Source organism: Falco peregrinus, chromosome 1 (genome assembly GCF_023634155.1).
Source record: "Falco peregrinus isolate bFalPer1 chromosome 1, bFalPer1.pri, whole genome shotgun sequence".
NCBI lineage: Eukaryota > Metazoa > Chordata > Aves > Falconiformes > Falconidae > Falco > Falco peregrinus.
The window spans coordinates 26522490-26541610 of record NC_073721.1 but is presented as its reverse complement, the minus strand read 5'-3'; the positions used below and the strand labels follow the sequence as shown (position 1 = coordinate 26541610).

Sequence of the window (19121 nt, the reverse complement as noted above, 5' to 3'; positions counted from 1 at the left end):
TTTGCTAGGTAGGCCTTAATTTACCAGGCTTCTTCAGCAAGAACTTGTAACACAGGTGTGTAAGACTGGATCAACTTAGTAAATGGATCCCCCAGATCATGGCAGTGATGCTTCCCCTCCACACCAGACCACGGTTAGCACAAACCGCGCACAGGACCGCTGTCTCCAAATGCTGCTGTCAACACACGAGGCGATGGGTACATTCCTCTTTCTTTCCCTTAGAGCAGTGCTGGCTATCCCAGGCTCCTGAGGAGTGCTCTGAGCGGCCAGACAGCCATCCCTCTGTTCCAAGCCATGCACGTGCCCCCAGCAGAGGGGAGCGGCCTGGGCGGCCTCCCCAGTCACTGACAGGTCGGGGGCCTGTAGAGCAGACCAGGGCTGGCCTGGAGGAGCTGGCGCGGCCCAGGCCCCTCAGCACAGAGGTGCCAGAGCGCCAACCCATGCCCGGCCGGGGAGGCGTCAGGCAGCCCCAGTCGCCCCCAGCCCCTCGTTGCGTCCTCACACAGAGCGGCCTCGCCTCCGTGCGAGCGCACCGTGTTTACCCTCCCACTTCCTTGTTCCACTCCAGTGCGAGGGCCATAAACTGCCTCGGTGACACAGCCGAGCCCTCGGCAGCACAGGCAGGAGAAAGAGGGAGGGGGATGGCAGCCAGCCCCCGGCTCTGTGCCGGGAGGGCACCCCGTGTGCCGCCGTGGTGGCTGGGATAGCAGCCCTTCCCCTAGGGCTGGCACCGCCGCCTGCGGTGGGTCTCTCATGCCTGCCGGCCACCCTCATGCCAGGACCCAGGAGCACACCAGGGGAGAACAGGACTCTCTTCCCCTTCTTCTCTGACTTCAGGGGCCACAATGCGACGGCCCTCCGCATCGGCGAGTCATCTGCCCTGGCCTCCATCTTCCTGCTGGCCTTGGTGGGAAACATCTGGGGCATCTGCCTGCTGGCGCGGCGGCAGCGCCGGCTGCGTGCTGCCAACTGCCTCATCCTCAACCTCTTCTGCGCCGACCTGCTCTTTATCACCGCCATCCCCTTCATTGCTGTCGTGCGCTGGACCGAGTCCTGGGTCTTGGGCGACGTCGTCTGCCACATGCTCTTCTACGTGGTGAGCCTCAGCGGCACCGTCGTCATCCTCTCCCTGTCGGCCGTCAGCCTGGAGCGCGTCGCCAGCATCGCCCAGCTGCGCCACGCCGCCTGCCGCCGCCGCAAGGCGCTGGCCGCCGCCCTCCTCCTCATCTGGGGCTTCGCCGCCCTCGCCACCCTCCCGCTCTGCTGCTTCTTCACCGTGGTGCGGCTGCCCGCCGCCGGCGGCGAGGTGAGGGCGAGCGCCGGGCAGGCGGCGGGGGGCGGCCGGAGCGGGGGCAGGGCGCGGGAGGCCCGACCGCCGCCCTCAGCGAGGGGAGGCAGCTGCGGGGCAGCCCGGGGCGGGAGCGGGGGCCGTGCCCGGCGGGGCGGCCGGAGCCCTCCCGGCAGGGCACCCGGGGCACCCGCGCCCGCTGCCGCCGCCCTCCCGTCCCGCGGGCCCGTTTGGCGGGTAGGGCCGGGGCCCTGCGCGCCCCGCGGGGCGGCCCGGGGAGCCCCCGCAGCGCCTCCGCCTGCCGAGGGGCCGTGTCCTGGGGGCGCGGCGCGGCACGGCCGGCAGCCCCGGCACCGGGTGGTCACACACACGTTTTTCTGCCTGCTGTTTTGAAAGGCGCGCAGAGCTACACCCGACGTGCCACTCACGTACACGGTTAAGTTTAAGGTCTGAAAGTTTCAATTTTCAAGCTGCCCGTAGCATTTGATATGAAACGTATGGCAATATTTAGGGACAACATCTGTTTGTAATTGGCTTTTCTGTTTGTAAAAGGCTTTTCAAACGCTGGAGTCGTACATTCATTGCTGCTCTGTTCGGGTAGCCAAGTTTCCACACGCTTTTGTTTCATCTGCAGCCATGTTCTCCGTAGGCATACAGATAAGCACAACTTCGTAGTAAAGATAGCGGCACAATGTGAATTTTCTTCTTTTTCTTTGCAAACAGGAGATTCAGATTTGCACCTTGGCTTGGCCCAGCATTGCAGGAGAAATAGTTTGGGGTGTCACCTTTGTTGTTGTTTTCTTTCTAATACCAGGATTAGTCATTGTCGTCAGTTATTCCAAAATCTTACAGGTATGTTTTTCCCTTAAATTTTGTTGTAGAACAAAGGGAAGTAAACAGTAACACAGTAGGCATCAACGTATTGTCACTGAATACAAATATACCTAAAGGCAATAGACATAATTTGCTCAGTGAGTGGTATGTGACACAAAATGAGGCCCTTCAACCTATGCATAGCAGCTGATACATTTCAACTAAGAACGTGCTTGAGCAGCACATTACTAGGAGCCCAACACCAAGTTTGCCTTCATTTATGTACGGTGTTTAATACGCTTCTCCATTTATGTGCCATCCATATTTAAAGACTGTCAGTCTTCTAAATGTTAGGAGTCAAGTATCTGAAGTAACTAAAATCTATATTTTGCTTTCCTTGAGCCTAAACTCTGGAGTCACAGGGGATTTGTAAGAAAGCAGAGAGGCAGGATTTGAAAAAATCCACCCCATTTTACATTTACTGATTTTCTGCATGTAATTTTAGTACACAGATCTCCTCAGATTAGACTTATTCCTCCACAATTTCAAACTTTGCAGACAAAACCTGTAAATTAAGCTCTCTGCTTACACTTTCTTTCTGAGTGGACGTTTTTTAACTGCTGAAATATAGGCCAAGATGCCAGAGACCACAGAGTTTCAATCTATATTCTAGCAAGCATGATACTAGTCATCTAAATTCCTTATTTCATACCCCTTCCTCTTCCAAAACCAGAGAAAGAGCTACCAGTCTTCAAACTAGGCACTGCCGTGCCTACCTGGGTTTTAGCAACTGCCTCCACAAGGTTCTTGATTCCTGCATTAGGTAATTAAACTTCTCATACTGTATATAAGGAAAATTAGAGATTTTGGAAGGGAACCTCAAAATATGCAGGTCATGGAGCAGGGAATTGACTGATGAAATGCTGGGCACCAAGGGGCTGTGGGTGCACGCGCTGGAGCTGCACATAGATGCTTTAAGGAACCTAGGACCTAGAATATGGGCTTTGTGTGTACTTGCCTATTGATCAGGCTTAAACTCAGTCAAAATCATCAGTTGTTACTTTCTGTACACTCTGTAAGCTTATTTTGACCTTGAGGTAAATGCATCTTCTAGTGAAGTAATGCACTTGCCGTTTGCAGCCTCATACTTGCTGTAGGCAAAGATACAGTAACTCAGTGGAGAGTCAGCCCTTTGAAAGAACTGCAAAAAAATGCAGGGCAAGGAATGCCACGGTCCTTGGTCAGGGACCAGGATAGGCATGGTGGTGGTCTTGTCCTTGCAGATTAAAAGAAGTAAATTCAGAAAACAAACAGTACATAGGGAGCTATAAGTAAAAAAAAGTGTTTGGAATACCAGATTACAAGACAGCCCCGTGCTGCCATGCTCACGTTTCTTTTCCAACGTGGTAACACAGATGCTAAGATATGTTACCATTTCTCCTGAATGGAAAAAGGAATGAGGCCCATAGCAGGATCCCATCTGTTGTAATTGAATCTTCTGTTTTACACAGCTCTCCAGGAAGCAACCAGAACTCAGCTGGAGAATGTCTTAATCCCCGAGTCATTCCCAAGAGCAGAGTCGCTCTCGCTTCGTGAGAATGCTCCCTGATGCCAGTGCACACAGAGTACGATGCTCAGTGTGGTTGGCAGCAGTTCAAAGCATTTGTGTATTCAAGTAACACAGCATCTATGATGATGATGATTCACTACAGATACAGGACCTCAAATTTATTAACAATTATACTCTACGAATGTATACTTTACAATTTAATCTGAAACTGAGTATTATTTTATGTAACGCTTCCCAGAACCCTGGCAAAAATGACAGATTAGAAGCCATCATTTGTAATTAAGTTATTTGGTTTTGCACTATTCCCCTTCTCAGGCAAGACTTATCTAAGAGGCTAGAACCGGTAACGACATTCATGTTCTGGAAGTTACTTACTTGTATATACATGACTTCTAAGATCCTGTTTCTCAGAGTGTGGTCCAGATGCCCGTGATAGGTATCTAGATTCCTTATACTAGGCAGACCAGAAAGGGATCTAAAACATATCACTGCCACCCCATTTCAGTTGAGCATTTCCTTAAGATGGCAGTTTCATCTTATTTACCACAATCCTGGCGATTCTTGCATTCTTAGTTCTAGGCTGTGCAGCTCCAGCAGAAAAGGTGGAGGTTGCTTATATGGGACAGACACAAAGGTATCTGAGGACACATTCTGTAGCTGTTTTGAGAGTGGAGGCTGAGGAGGGTGCAGAACTTGGGTTTTCCACTTTTATATTAGAAGTGGATATTAGTCCTTTGTATGTTGTGAGAACTTCATTCTCACTAAAACAGGTTAGGTGCTCTCTGAGAACAACTGTTGGATCAGATTGGCCTAGTTTCTGGATTTGAGATGGATACAGCAGCAGATGATCAGGCTGGAATAGTTTTATGTGCTCAAAACCTCAGAATTCTCTGCCCCTTTTAAATCAGGGAGACAGCTAGTGAGACTGTCTCCTCAGGCTCAGCAGGTGCTGAGAAGCCCATTTTTGAATCACAGGGTTTGATTTATACACCTACATTCTGTTGAAATCTTTGGTAGATGTCTGGGTTCTTAATGAATATTTATTCTAGGCCATCTATCTCTGTGACAAGTTCAGAAAACTGCAGAAAGAGTGACAAATTATTCAATGTATATATAACAATTTTCATCCTTACCTGAACCAGGAGGCTATTAACTATTACTAGTACCAGTGTTACCCTTCCTATAGTTACTGCTAAAGGGAAATGTCACACATACAAGTGGCAGGAAAAGTCTTTTGTCTTTCCTGCCTTTTGACTTTCCCACTTACACACCAAATTGATCCAGGCTTTTGAAAATACCCCTTCTTTACCCATGCAGGGGGTTAATGGCATCTCAATTTTTTAACGTAAATGCTTGCTAAATATTTCAGGTTTATTTTATTTGCATCAGATATGCATAATATTCATAGTGCCATAGCAACTTCAGTGAAGACAGGGATGCGGAGCATGAGATTTAGAGTTTTCTGCAAGCCATTGGGATTCAGTATTCTACCTAATGACAGATGATTCACACCTACGAATACTAGATTCTCAAACTACCCATAGTCTAGTTTATTCTATCAGACAGTACTTTTACAAGATTTTCATAGTGGTAAAAGGACCCATAAGATTTCACGTTACTTCATAGAAAGCAATTCTGATTACTGACTGAAAAACTAAAAGTTTACACAAAACTTAAAGCAAAATCCCATTCACATTTAAAACATATATGTTTCATGTTTTATGTTTTATAAGATATATGTTTTTAAGATATGTTTTAAATCATGATTTAGTTACTCTATTAAATTCATGCTCCTTCTAATACGGACCATACAATATCAGCATGGCCGTAAGACAATTGCATTGTGTTCCTTCTTGCACATCAACAGGATTGTTAACTATGTTCCAGTTTGCATTTGTGAAAAAAATCAATGGGTTTATTTATATAGAACAAATGAGGCCATAATTTGAAGTTAATGGGATTTCATGAGTAATTAAGGCTCTGTTTTACGCTGAAAAGTATTTATGGCTGGCCAAGAGCCGTGAGGAGAACAACTAGCTTGACTAGTGTTGAGGTGAGTTCACTGCTGAGAGGAAAAAATTTCTAGTGAAGTGTGAATGTTTGAAATGGAACCACTGACAAAAAGTAAAAGTGGAATTCTGCAATGCCTTCTTTGTAGTCACTTTTCAAAACAGAAATGTAATGTGCCAAGATCTACTTTTGCACGTGTAAAAATGTGTTAATAATTCTTCTAGGTTTTCAATGAAAGTTACTTTCTTCTCTTTAACTGCAGATTACAAAAGCATCAAGAAGAAGTTTAAATGCTGGTTTAGCCTACTCAGAAAATCATCAGATGCGTGTTTCCCAGCAAGACTACAAACTGTTCCGAGCCCTCTTTGTGTTGATGGTTTCTTTCTTCATCATGTGGAGTCCAATTATAATAATTATTCTTTTAATTTTAGTCCAGAATTACAAACAAGATCTAAATATTTTGCCATCAGTTTTCTTCTGGATAGTGTTATTCACTTTTGCCAACTCTGCTGTCAATCCAATTTTGTATAATGTTACCCATTTCAGACGTAAATGTCAGGAAATTTTTCTCTGTTGTACAGGGAACCCTGTAAGGCATGGGGCTGGTACAGAAACCACTGCAAGAAGAAGTAACCATGAACAACCAAATTTGTATTTCATTACCCAATAATTATTTAAAGTCAGATCTGTACCACGCTTTGGATGTTAATGTCTACACTATCCCAGGTTGAATAGGTCATTGTGTTATAGTATTACATGCCAGAGAAGGAAAAAAAAAAGCTAAATCTGTGTTTTTAATTCCTGCAGGTAAAATTCTCTTGACTTCACTGCTTTGCCTCAGTAAGATTCGGACAATTTAATCCAATGGGTTGAATTCTCCACTTACACTTAAAGAAATAGGAATGTGGCAGTGAACTTGGTGAATGTAAAATAGTTGAAATAAGTACCTACCAGATGCATTAATATCTGTGAGGATACATTTTCAGCTGGAATAAACGTCATTAATGAAGTTACAGTGAATCTATATCAAAAGGGCACCTCATCCATTTGTACTTATTTTCTACTAAGTAAGAGAGATCAACTTTCTAGTGAAAAGGTACATCCTTAGAAAGTATCTGCTCTTTATTTTAATTCCATTTAAAAAAGGCACTTGATTATACACTTAGATAACTGACTGGCTGAACATAGGTTTGTAAGCAGACTAATCAATTTCGTGTAGGAAACAAGATGATAAACATGTATTATCACCAAGTGAATGACCAGTTTGGCTCCATCTCAAAAATATGGACATAATGCCTGTTAATTTATAAATAATGAATGAATAAATAAATGTTTATTTGTCATGTGTAAAATAGTTCTTGTAAAAAGATGCTTATTTTTATGTCTTCAGTAGTCATATAATAAAGTTAATGCATGATATATAGGGTCACTGAAATTCCTCCTTTCTAAAATGCTATGGGGAATAATTCCCAGTATTTCCTAGAAAAAAGATGACATTGTATTTGAAAAGAAATTAAAATACATGTATTTTTTTTTTTTTAATTAAAACTGTTTTAGTCAGAAATGAAACTGCTAAAAAAAGGAAGATTGAATTCTTAGTTATCACCATCTGTCACCAATTCAAAACAGTGCATTAAGATAACAGTCTACTAATAAAACCAATGTCTACATATGTACAGATTTGCATACAAACAATTTGCATCCCCTGTAATCCCCAAATTTATTAAAATGTTTCATTGGTTTGTTAACAAGGTGAGCTACACAGCTCAGATAAATATACTCAAAATCTAAATGAAGCTGTTTAAAAGGTTTTCAAGAGAACACCAGATTAGTGTGTTAACTTTACATCCATGGTGCTGTTACATGGTTTCTTTCCATAGTTTGGATCTCCTTAAGAGCAAAATCCTGAAACACACAAAGAACAAAATTTTGTTTTTCAACTACACTAAACAACATTAAAATATACAAACTTTCACCAAATTTAAAATTAATAGATATCTAATTTCTTTAAAATGCTCTTGAGTCCAGCAGTCTGTTTCACTTGTAATGATAATGCCAATACCTTTATAATTCCAAAGAATGTTCAACACAGAACAAAACAGAAATTCCTCCAATCTGTTACACCTGTCCTGAGCATTTTAATACTTTGGCAAACAGGGTACTGGATAGATCAGAGATAGAAGAGTTATATATTTACTTTAACAAGCTTCAAATTATTTGCTTTCAAAAAATATTAATTTAAGAACATCTTTCAACAAAATAAGAATCTCCTGACCTCCAAAAGTTCCAATGGCAATAGTAAGTCAGCTGAGGGGCTATACCACTCTTTAATTCACAATTTCTGCTTCTATTAAATGCTAACAGCAGATTCAGCTTTCAACTGTACTAGCATGACATTGTATTGTATTTACAAGTAGTCCCACTGTGATATCCACACTCACACTGCATAACTTAAAGCAACTTCAGCTATTACTCTGAAAGACTAAGTGTATCATAGCTTGATACATATTTAGAAAGGAGGTACCATCAGAAATGTGATGTGAGTTACCACCAAGAAACTTGTAATTTCCTAGGCTTCTCTTTTGCTTTAAAAAGCCAGTATACAAAGAACAGAGTTTTAACATTTTTTTTTTCCATCAGGGTAAGCTTTGTACATCTATTAGGGTTGTGTTGGTTTTTTTTTTTTAACTTAATTTGAGCACAGAGTTAAAAACCTAATGAAAAATCTTTGTGGGGAAAAATGTTAGCTTCAAAACATAAGCAGATTATGTACAATTAGAAACAGGCACAAGCCTATTCTCACAGCATCTATTAATGTTACTCAGAATTTTACAATAACAGTGGAATGCAGGTCAGTACAGACAACTGAAGTTGACTTTTTTTGGTACTAATTCTGTAGCTCTTAATAGCAGAATTAAAACTAAAGTAGCAAGGCTTCCAATCCACACATAAAGAATTAAGTTAATTTTGTAAGAGTTCCTGATATAAAGCTTTCAATGATTTTTTTTTTCGATTTAGTTCACAATCATTTTTTCATTCCCCAATGTACTTGCTTTGCAGGAACTTTGGCTTAGTGATACTGAAGAATTTAGAATCAACTAACGCTATGGTAATTACAGATCCTGCTCACAGTAAGGGGGAAATGCAAATTGCTGGCTTTAAGTTCCATTTATACTTTGGTGCTGGGCTCATAAATATAAATTCTGGCATAATCCTCAATAAAAAGCAGACAACGTTAAGGACCTGGGCTACTATTTTTCATTTACAAACAGTATAGAACTCACACAATCTTGCCAGACACTGCACTCAACACCTAACATCTGAATATAAATCATGATAGCAGACAAAGAATACAGCATGCAGTGCAACTTGGTAGATTTGATATTTCTGTAACAAGCTAAAGGCAGCATGATCAACTTTTAAATTAAGGTTAGGAAGTCAATATTTAAGGCTGAACTTCCAAAAGACATTCTGAGCTTTTATTTTTAAAATACACTATTGGTTCTATATTCTGTGAAAAGCATTCTATTATATAAAAGTTCTGAGATACTAAAAAAAGTATCACAAATTATGAATAAATGAAAATATTTAATTTTTTGGTGTATACTTTCTTGCAAAGATTGACAATACATTTATTGCCTTGCAAGCCTCATAGTGTAGAAATAATTGAAACACAGATTCCACCATGCTGAATTAGACCAATACTTGGACTAGCCCAATATCCTGATTTTACAGCAGGATAGTACTTTCTCTGGGTTTGACAGAAATGCAAGGAACCACCATAATACACACTCCTCAAAGCCACAGCACAACAGCTGTATGTCTACACTTTATCTTAGATTTAATATCAAAACATCCCAAATCGTCTCATTATTTTGTTTTCTCATCTTCAGAAATTTTTTTCTTGCTGTACTTCTTTTGAAGAGCAGTGAATTCAGCATTCAAAACAAGAAAGTGTCATCAATTTATATAATGACATTGTTTCTTTTCTATCCTACCCTTTATGCAATCATACACATCATTCACAAAAGCCAATTTAATTTGCATTTATGACATCTCTTGGTCCTGACTGCCTTAAATCTCAGCTGTCTTTTATGTTGCCTGCAAATTCTCATTCAAGACCAAATTTTTATTTTCATTGTTGCCAGGCACTTTTTCCAGGTCACTGATCAGTATTCTAAACACCACCCACCTTAGCAGATCTTTCAGTCACCCTGTTATCAGCATACCTACTTTACAGTACAGCAATATATTGCTCTCTGTTTATAGATTAGATGAACAGGTAATAGAGCCACAAGAGCTGATTGTGCTCCTCTGTTCTGACTTTCTTTATAATACATGAAAGTTCCTTCAGTCAATCCCAGTTTCTTCTAACATGTCATTTAGAAAAGCCTTTAATCTTGATTTACAGATTTCAGTGATGAGGAAATACAACAGCTCTCGGTAAACTGTTCCAAAGGTTAATGACCTTTGGAGTTAAACAAATGGCTATTTATTTCTTCTCTTAATGTTTCCAGTTTAAAGTTCCATCCATTTTAATTTATTATTCCTATGTTTGCAAGTCCTTTATTATCCAACTCCCGTTGCTTGTGTGGGCAAGTACAGACTTTGCTCAGGTCAGCCTTTAACTTGTTTCTGATGAGAAAAGATCAAGATCTTTGAAGAACTCTAGAGGACACTTTTTACCAACTTTCAATAGGTTTCTCTGCTCTTCTTTGAAACTCCTAATTAATCCTCAGTACCCTTTCCAATTATGATTACCATCAAATGTGACATAGCAAGCAGATCTGTGCTAAGCACAAACAGTCTCATATGAGCCTGTAAACTCATCTTTTTGCATCCTTGGTTTATGCATCCAAGAATCACATTAACTATTTTGGCCACAGCATTACATTGGGAGTTCACACTCAGCTGATGCACCAGTCAAGTCTTCTGTAGATACCGTGTCTTCCAGAAGGGGTGGGGGTGGGGTGGGGGTGTAGGGACGGGCACACTACTATTTTATTTGTCCTAAATATTCTGATCTGTCTTTTTTGTTCTTTACTCTTCCCACTGTGGGTGTAATCTTTATCAGTAAGTATATTACATTTTCTTTTAGGTCATTGATGAAAGTAGCATAAATCATCATTTGGCCTTTTCTAATATACTTGAGCACAAGTGAGCTAATCTGTATCCTTCCCTGTGTTGCAAGCTCAGCCTGACTATATGACTCAAGATAGGGTTATACATCCAGCATGAGGGATATGTCCCTCTTCCACAACCCTTTGTGAAATGGTTGGCATGAGGACCTGTGAGAAAAGGTCTGCTATAAGGTATCCTTTCCAAGGCTTCTGATTTTCCTTAACAGCCTTTTATGAAAATTTTTTCAAAGAGTGCATTCTATTCCCTTCAACAGGTATTTTGTTGAGAAAGGCAGAGTTCTGATTAGAGACACAATTTCTTTTTACAGCTACTATGAAGTTTATCCTTACTATGTTTACTCATATACATTGATTTAATTGTTTTACAGCTTCCTCTAATTATTGTTTCAGCTGATGTGATATGCTGCATAAAAAGCTATATACCTTACCTCTCCTTCAGATAAGGTAAGTAAAAGTTGGAAATCATTTCCTACAAGCTCCAATTTTCAAGACAATGTTACAGCCACTAAGTAAAAAACTTCATGCATTTGCTATTTAATGAGCAAGAGACTCCCAGTGCTTTAGTCATTAAAACTTGAAATAAATTTTTTCAGAAAAAAATGTTCTTACCGTTATGAATGATAACTCTGTATTTTCTGTCCAAGCAGAGGTCTATCTGCCTTTGTCTGATAATTTTTTGTGCCTCTGGAGGCAATCCCTTGGGGTCCCGGGAGAACACAAAGGAATAGCTGTCAGCACAAGTGCCATCTTCATTTAGCTGGCGGCAGGAGTAGTGAAGAGCATATGTATCATAATCTGTGTCCACCACCCAGTGATCATCATCTGGAAGAAACCATAGCAAAGCAGCAAAGGTGTTAGAGACACAAGGAAAATCTAGTAAATCAAAATAGATTGCTGCCATAACTCTATAAAGAAAACAGTAGAATGAAGATTGGTATAAATGATAACAGATTGGCTTAGTTTATTCCTGTGTCCAGTATTTGATTCCATTTTTGGGGAGCTTTGTTTTTTGTTTTTTGGGGTTTTTTGTTTGGTTTTTTTTTGTTTGTTTGTTTGTTTTAAAGAAAATGAGCATATTTATCAGCAACAGTGATGGAGAGAAGAGGAAATGGTTGGCACAACTGCTTCTCCTCTAACATGGGCACAGAACAAGAGCAGCATGAAGAAGTGCTAATAAATGCCTTGTAAATCCATGCCTGAACATCATTATAAAATGTGGCAATAAGCACAAAAAACCTCTGTATTACAGTAGGTAACATGAAGTACAAAGAAAGTATTCTTATTTTAACCAAAAAAGGGGAACAGTCACACAGAAAATAGTTAAAAAAACAAATAGGGGAGTTAAATGTACTCTTGATCGTGCTCCAGGTTACTCAAACCATAACTATTTCCCTACCGGGGATGTTACTTAAACTGTATTCCTAAGGAAAAGGATTATCATGCAGTTTCTATGTGTGTTGGAAATATATTTCCTACAAGCTCGATCATAACCCTCCTTTCAAAACATAGTTACAATTTCAGAGAATTCTTAACTATTTAGCTAGGTAATCTGATAAATACCTGGTCACAAAGACACCCTGTGGTACCAGAAGCGAATGCAGCTGTTTGCAGAAAAAAGTGTCATCTCTGCACCTTCCTCTCCCTCCCTTGCACTATGACTGTGCTGGTGAAGTGAACACTGTATGTTCTCTTCCCTGTCTCTCCTGTGGGCAGGGTCCACAGTTTTTAGAAAAGTACAGTCTAGTGTCAGCCAGCAATCTGAAATATCCATGAACATTCAGCAGCATGTTGTGAGGAGACTTGGCAACAATTCAAGGGCAAGTGGCATCCAAAGTATTCTTTGTAAATATGTCTTTGGAGAAAATGTAGCTCAAATCACTTTCAGATTCCACCTGCTTCTCTTGGAAACAATCAATGGAAGAGTCTTGAGCTACAAGTGTCTGAATCTCTACTTGGCTCAATAAACTAATTTTGCATAGGGTGGGACAGGTGACAGGAAAAGATTAATATATATATATATATTGGATCATATTTGTTTCTTAAAACAGAAAAATCTCTACATTTGCTGACACCAGATCAAGCAAAATAACAGTTGCAAAATCCTCTTCCCTGCTCAGCCAAGTCTGACACTAGGCTTCTCAGAGGGAACAGAAGCATCTAGTAACTGAGTTCTGAACCAAAACAAGACTTCAAGTACTTCATCTGCCTTTACTTTCTTTCCAAACAGTGATCTTCAATTATATTGTTGGGTAACAGACAAAAGAAACACAAAGATACACAAATGCCTGGTATTCACTTGTTTAAAGAAAACCAATATAAAAGAAAGCTATATAAAAAATAGTTATTACTTTGTTCGCATTAAGGTGTTGCTGTATGATAGTTATTATGTGGTTTAAGTGTGTTTAAGAAACCCAACACTACTTTTTCCTTCCCCAGCATGGACATACAACATAACTGGTCTTCCAAGTAGTTCTGCATCTTCTTTAGCTAGATACTCACTTCCTTTCTGCAGAAAAGAGGCGACACCCCAGTACTTCATCTTGAACTTGGCAGGATCCTCTGTGTCAGTGAAAGAGCCAATCATGTCAGCACAGACATCCCAGTTACTGTTGCCAGAGAGAATGAAAACACCACATTCAAACCCCGCAGCACAGATTCAGTGTGACTGTGTCACTAGTACAAGCATGGCATGTAGGATTAGAAAACCAGTAAGTGAAGCAAGAACTTAGTGAAATGGAACAAGAGGAAGATTGCAAGAACTTACTTAAAGAGTCTGACTCTGCCCTTTGCAGTGGCACTCATTTGTCCATTCTCATCTACAGTGAACTGGGCTACCACGTTGTCCTGCAGAAACAGCCCCTCAGGATCTTTTTTTGCCATGGCATACCAGGTGCCACTGTACTGCAAGGAAATAAGAAAGGCTGCAGTTAGACCTAGAAGTATGAAAACATTACAAATAGACATCACAAACTAGGGGAGACAACAGAGGGGAGGACATGCAGATCTTTGATACCATACCTCAAAGCTGCACCTGAGAAACGAATCTAGGTGTTCCAACAGCATAAACCTGGCAATATGTCCTAGTGGAGCCCGGGTTCATGAAATAATTGATATTTTTTGGTATCTTATTTGTATCTGCAGTTCTCCAGTATTTAGAATACAAAATTTGGTGGAAAGAGGGTAACAACTGGCAGATCTTGACAGATCTATGTATAAATGTTTTTCCTTGCATTGGTCTGAAAACACCAGAGTATTAGTTTTGCATAGACACAACCAAGTCACTATACTCCTTTTGTTTAGACCATACAGTTTGAGACTGGTCTGCTAAACCTCAGTTTCTGCAGTATTCCTTTACCAGATCCATCAGGATCCAGCATCTGTGGAGATGTGGACAACATCACACACTTCTGCTGTTTCCCAGCATTGCAGTCTGTGACTCTGAGTGAAAATGTGAACACACTGGTGCTACTGAATGCCAGATTTTATAGTCTGCGAAGATGAGCCAAGCAAGACAACACAGATCCAGGAGAGAAAGATTTACCCTGGTCTTGTCGAAGTTCTCCTTGACTTTGAAGCTGCTTACTCGGCAGTCCCGCTCCGCCATGCTGCTGCCCAGCAAGGCCAGTGCCAGTAGCAGCAGCCAGGGCAGAGCTCTCTCCTTGTGGGCCATCCTGTCCCTGCAGCAACAGCAAACAAACAGAGAATAGCATCAGAAAAAGACTCTGTCACACAAGTGAGGAAGTGAGGAAGGCTGCCCTGACAGGTCCCCAGGGCATCGTGCAGCTTTCCCTGATGCATGTGCAGGCAATGCACCAGTTGTCCCCAGCCCACCACAGCAGGATCGCTTACAGACAGTGGCCGTTCCTGTAGCCTCTTGATGGCAAGTGTTGATGGCAGTGGCAGACAGGGAATGCTTTATGTAGTCCTGGGGCTTTCGCAACCCCCCCCGCCAAGGTACAAAGCTAGCATTGGAGGGGGAGTAGGGAGGTGGGTTGATGCATGCTGCAGGCTGGGGCCCCTTCATAACAGCCTCTTGTGTAATACCCATGGGCTCAGGTGGTCTTTGACCCTGACCTGCACGCAAGCAGGCACTAAGAGCAAATGCCTCTCTTTGGTTTTCCTAACCCAAAGGCAGAACTCACACCCTGGGGAAGGGGTATGCACATGTGGGGAGAGCAAAGGAAAAGAGATGTACCCCATCTTTGCACGGTGGAGAGCAAGTTGCCTCCACATTTTCTGTGATTTTACACACTCCAGTCCAAAGTCCTTCTTACCCAATGTGCTCAACCCAGTTACAAGGTGCAGACTTGTTTCCTCCACCTCCCCCCCAAATTCCTTTCCTCTCTTCCCCTGATAAACGGTGGCAAACATCAGACTTGCAAGTTTCTGAAAACCTGGTCGTGCCAGAACTTCTTCAGGTCCTCATGACTTGTTCCCTCTTGCTTCCCAAAGGCTGGCTTGGGTGATAAACCATCTCATGATCAGCTCCCAGGGACAGGAACTGAGGCCCTGCAAATCTTCAGGAAAAAGAAAGAGCACTTTTGTGTGGTACTGCAAAGGTGGCAGGACATATGTGTGGCCTGCAAACACCCGAGTGCATGTACATAGCACATCTGACCCTTTTGACATCAATTTTAAATCACAGCTTCCAGAATTTCTATACTGATTTTGGCAAATTGTTTTCAGTTATATAAACCATTATTTTCTCCTGTCCAGGCAAGTTTTGCTGCCTTTCAGTCAATATTTGTTCTATAGTTTCAACATCTTTAGGAAGCATTAGAGAAAACCTGTTAATTATTTTCTAGACATGTAACCAGAGCAGGAGAGGAACGATTATTACCAAGAGAACTAATTCACCCACTTTTTTACCTCCCAGTTTTGAAAGAATAAAGGCAGAAGCCTGTTAATTGAAATGTCTGTGTTCATTACTTTAAGAATTAAGCAAAAATATAATTTAAATATGGAGATACTGATGTAGTATAAAAAATACTTCAATAGTAGCTAATGTACAGAATTACAACAATCTTTTCAGCATGGCCTTTCCCAGAAACTTACTTCAGCCATCTATTCCCTTTGTATATTAATAAAAATATTAAACTTTTACTTCTGCTGCCCTTTACAATCTTTTTCATATGTAATGCAAACAGTGGCACAGCCTGTTTAATTTATCTTCCTTTTCTGCTTTGTCTTTTCTGCTTTTATCCAAGCCTTTTTGCTTGGAGAGTATATTTTCGTTCACTTTCTCAAACAGATGCTCAGGGCTGTTCCAAGACTGCTCTGAAGCCTTTGAGTTTCTGGGTAACATCAGATGATAAAAATTCCATTGTGTTTAATATTAAGCTTTTATTTGGAGTAAAGAACATACTTAATACAGGTAACTAGAAAGGTTGATGCATATTAACCCTCCTGAAGCTTTCAACAAGTAGTTTTTCAATAAGCCCACGTTTCCATTTTTAAACTGAGATTTTCAAGTTTGCTAATTTCCACAGAGACTGAAGAGAAACAGTAATCTATATCCCTCTGGTGGCTTTTAAAACCTTGCTCCAGCCTCGGGCAATGGTGATGCCTGTTATATATCTCTGCATTTTTACAAAACTTTTACAAAACACTCGCTAGTCTTAATATATAAATTCATCATACGCTTACAAGATCAATATCAACATGGATTTTCTTTGTTTGGTGCCTCACATGACTGATGGTAAGAAGAAGGACTATAGCTTAATTTATAAGCTTTAAATCTATTACTTTCTTTAATACCAAGGAAAACAATTATTTTTTTATTCTCTACCAATTCATGAAATATTATTATTTCTCCTAAGTTTGTCCTCCTCAAAAATCTGTATATTGCTTTATATTCCCAGAGAAGTTGTTTTGGGATCAAAACTATTACTATAAAATTTTGTTAATAACATAATTATCCATGAAAATTCTATGGCACAGGTTTTCAAAGCTTTTCTTTAATTGTGTGCCTCCACTGATCTCTGCAATGGTTGGCAGCTCATACTCGTGGAGGTGCCTGGCAGAGACTTAGAAATTATAACTTTAATTCATTCAGCTCCTCAAGTTTGGGATCTCTACAAAACTAGGCAATGCCTCAGAAAACTCTTCTTTTGAACTGTTATCATTGTGGCGTTGTGGGATCTACTACAGCGAAGTCACACCAGTATTTCCCAGTCAGGTTTCAGCAGCAGAAGAGGATCTGGGCAAGTCAGTACAATTTGAATGTTATGTAGTAAAAGTTTGGCTGTATGCTTCTTCTGGTTTAGCTATACTTCCAACTCTGCCTGCTTGAGACACAGTTTACAGTAACAAAGTCCTTTCACAGTTACAGCTACAGCACTTCTGTGGTTCAATGAGACAAGCTTTTTAGGCAAAAAGTCTCCTCTCTTGTCAGTTACAGCTAGATCGGGAGTGTATTGGCGGAGGGATGGATGGTTGCTGGCTGAATAGCATTGTTATGGCAATTCAAGGGTGAATTTTTTCTCAGTCCTAACAGATGTAGCTATGCCAGCACAACTATGTAAACTCATAAACAGTGTAAACTTTGCCTCAGTTAATCATCATTTGGATTGACTTGGGCTATGGGTTCGGTTGAGAAATGATGCCAGCAAGTGATCCTCATCCAGATCTTTGGAACCTGGATATACCCCTTGCAGATTTGCACTTCTCACGCAAACAGAAGGGAACACAATTTGGGCCAGGATTTCAATTGATTCTGAGAGCAATGTGCATAGATGAAGTCAATGGCATCAAACGATTGCTGGGTTCTGGGAAAGCTCAAACAATTAAATTTAAAAAATTATTAAAATCTTGATAACACATAAACATGTAAACCAAGCTTGATAAATTTCATATATGAAATTTCCCATTGTAATGTCTGAAACTGGCCGCATATTTTGAATACTATAGGAAGTTTTTTAATAGTATGTATTTTTTTGAACCGTGTTTAATTGAAGGGGAAAAAAAGTCTTCTGCCACTGAATTTTGCCAAGAGGCCAAAAAGGGGCTAACTCTGGCAGTGATTCTGTGATTGAAATATTTTTTACATTAATAGCCTGTAAAATTCTGCAATATTTTCCATTAGGAACAGCAACAGAAAATACACAGAAAAGGTCAGATTTTCAAAGGAAATGGCAGAAAAAATCTTTCATTGTAGCAGTTATTTTAGTTTCATTTATGATTTTAAAATAAAAAGGAAGAAACGAGAGTCAAATTACAATTTAAAACATTTTTAACCCTGCTACACTGAAACTTTAAATATTAAAAGAACTAGAATTGGATTTGCGGTCACAAGAATAAGTCTAGCTCTCGAGAGACAGCTGTTTCAAAGAACTGGTAATAGGAAATGAAGCATCCATTTCCAGCCAGACTGCACATAGACTGAAAGACTTTTTGCTGCCTTCTTATGGTTATTTATTTATAGAATGCCATTCACAAACACAGGTATCCATTAAACTTGTAGAGGCAGAATTTGCAGGGGAATGAATGACTGCTGTGTGCACAGAGAAGTGGATCCAAGAGTAGCCACGGCCCTGTTGAACCAGACTCATATTTACAAGTGACAACAAATGGCATGAGCTGAGCCAAGGAGCTCCGTGTACTTTGTAAGGGACAACTATGTACACTGTCACCATCACAACTGTTCCCCTTGGTGGCAGTCTGAGTACAGAGGTCAAGGACAGAAGAGAATTGAAAGGATTGGCCTTTGCACCATGCCAGCCTATGTGCTACCTGTTTTTGTAATTTAAGGACGTGACATTCTGCTTAAGGAGTAAATTTGCATTGAACTCTTTATAAACAGTGTTTAAACAAACCTAGTTTAATTTTTTTTAATTCTCTTTAGCAAACCTTTCTGAGGATTGTGATTCTGAATCGAAAGGTTTTTCTAGATGTATTACTAAAATATAAAACACTTGAAACAAAGATATATTTTGCCAGCAGGCTGGCCAGCCTGGTGAGGACAGCTTTAAACCATGAATGATAAAGGTACGGACATACTGGAGCGAGTCCAGGAAAGAGCCATGAAGATCATTGGTCAATAAGAGAATTTGACAAAAGGAGAGGCTGAGAGAGCTGGGACTGTTCAGCCTGAAAAGAAGGCTTGCAGGATCTTACCAAGTGTATGCATATCTAGCAAGAGGGTATGAAGAAGACAGTCAGACCCTTCTCAGCAGCACTGAGTAATGTTCTCAGTAATAAAAAATGATCAGGTAGCCCAAGATCATTGGGAAGTAAATGTGAGAGTGGATGAGATTGATGGCTGCTGTCCCTTGCTCAGTCCATTCATGCCAAGCTACCA

The 19121-nt window shown here is 40.7% G+C and overlaps 2 protein-coding genes across 2 annotated transcripts; one reads left to right on the top strand and one right to left on the bottom strand.

Moving 5' to 3' along the window:
- The first annotated feature begins 753 nt into the window (after positions 1-753).
- On the top strand, positions 754-7480 carry FFAR4 (free fatty acid receptor 4). Its single transcript, XM_005238930.3, has 3 exons — positions 754-1306; positions 2012-2140; positions 5944-7480. The coding sequence occupies exons 1-3, from the start codon at positions 773-775 to the stop codon at positions 6349-6351; spliced, it is 1071 nt and encodes a 356-aa protein (XP_005238987.2). The 5' UTR covers positions 754-772; the 3' UTR covers positions 6352-7480.
- Positions 7383-14774, bottom strand: RBP4 (retinol binding protein 4). Its single transcript, XM_013300437.3, has 6 exons — positions 14672-14774; positions 14364-14499; positions 13587-13723; positions 13322-13428; positions 11432-11644; positions 7383-7586 (listed from the first exon to the last, which is right to left on the bottom strand). The coding sequence occupies exons 2-6, from the start codon at positions 14490-14492 to the stop codon at positions 7573-7575; spliced, it is 600 nt and encodes a 199-aa protein (XP_013155891.3). The 5' UTR covers positions 14493-14499; positions 14672-14774; the 3' UTR covers positions 7383-7572.
- Between the last annotated feature and the right edge of the window lie 4347 nt (positions 14775-19121).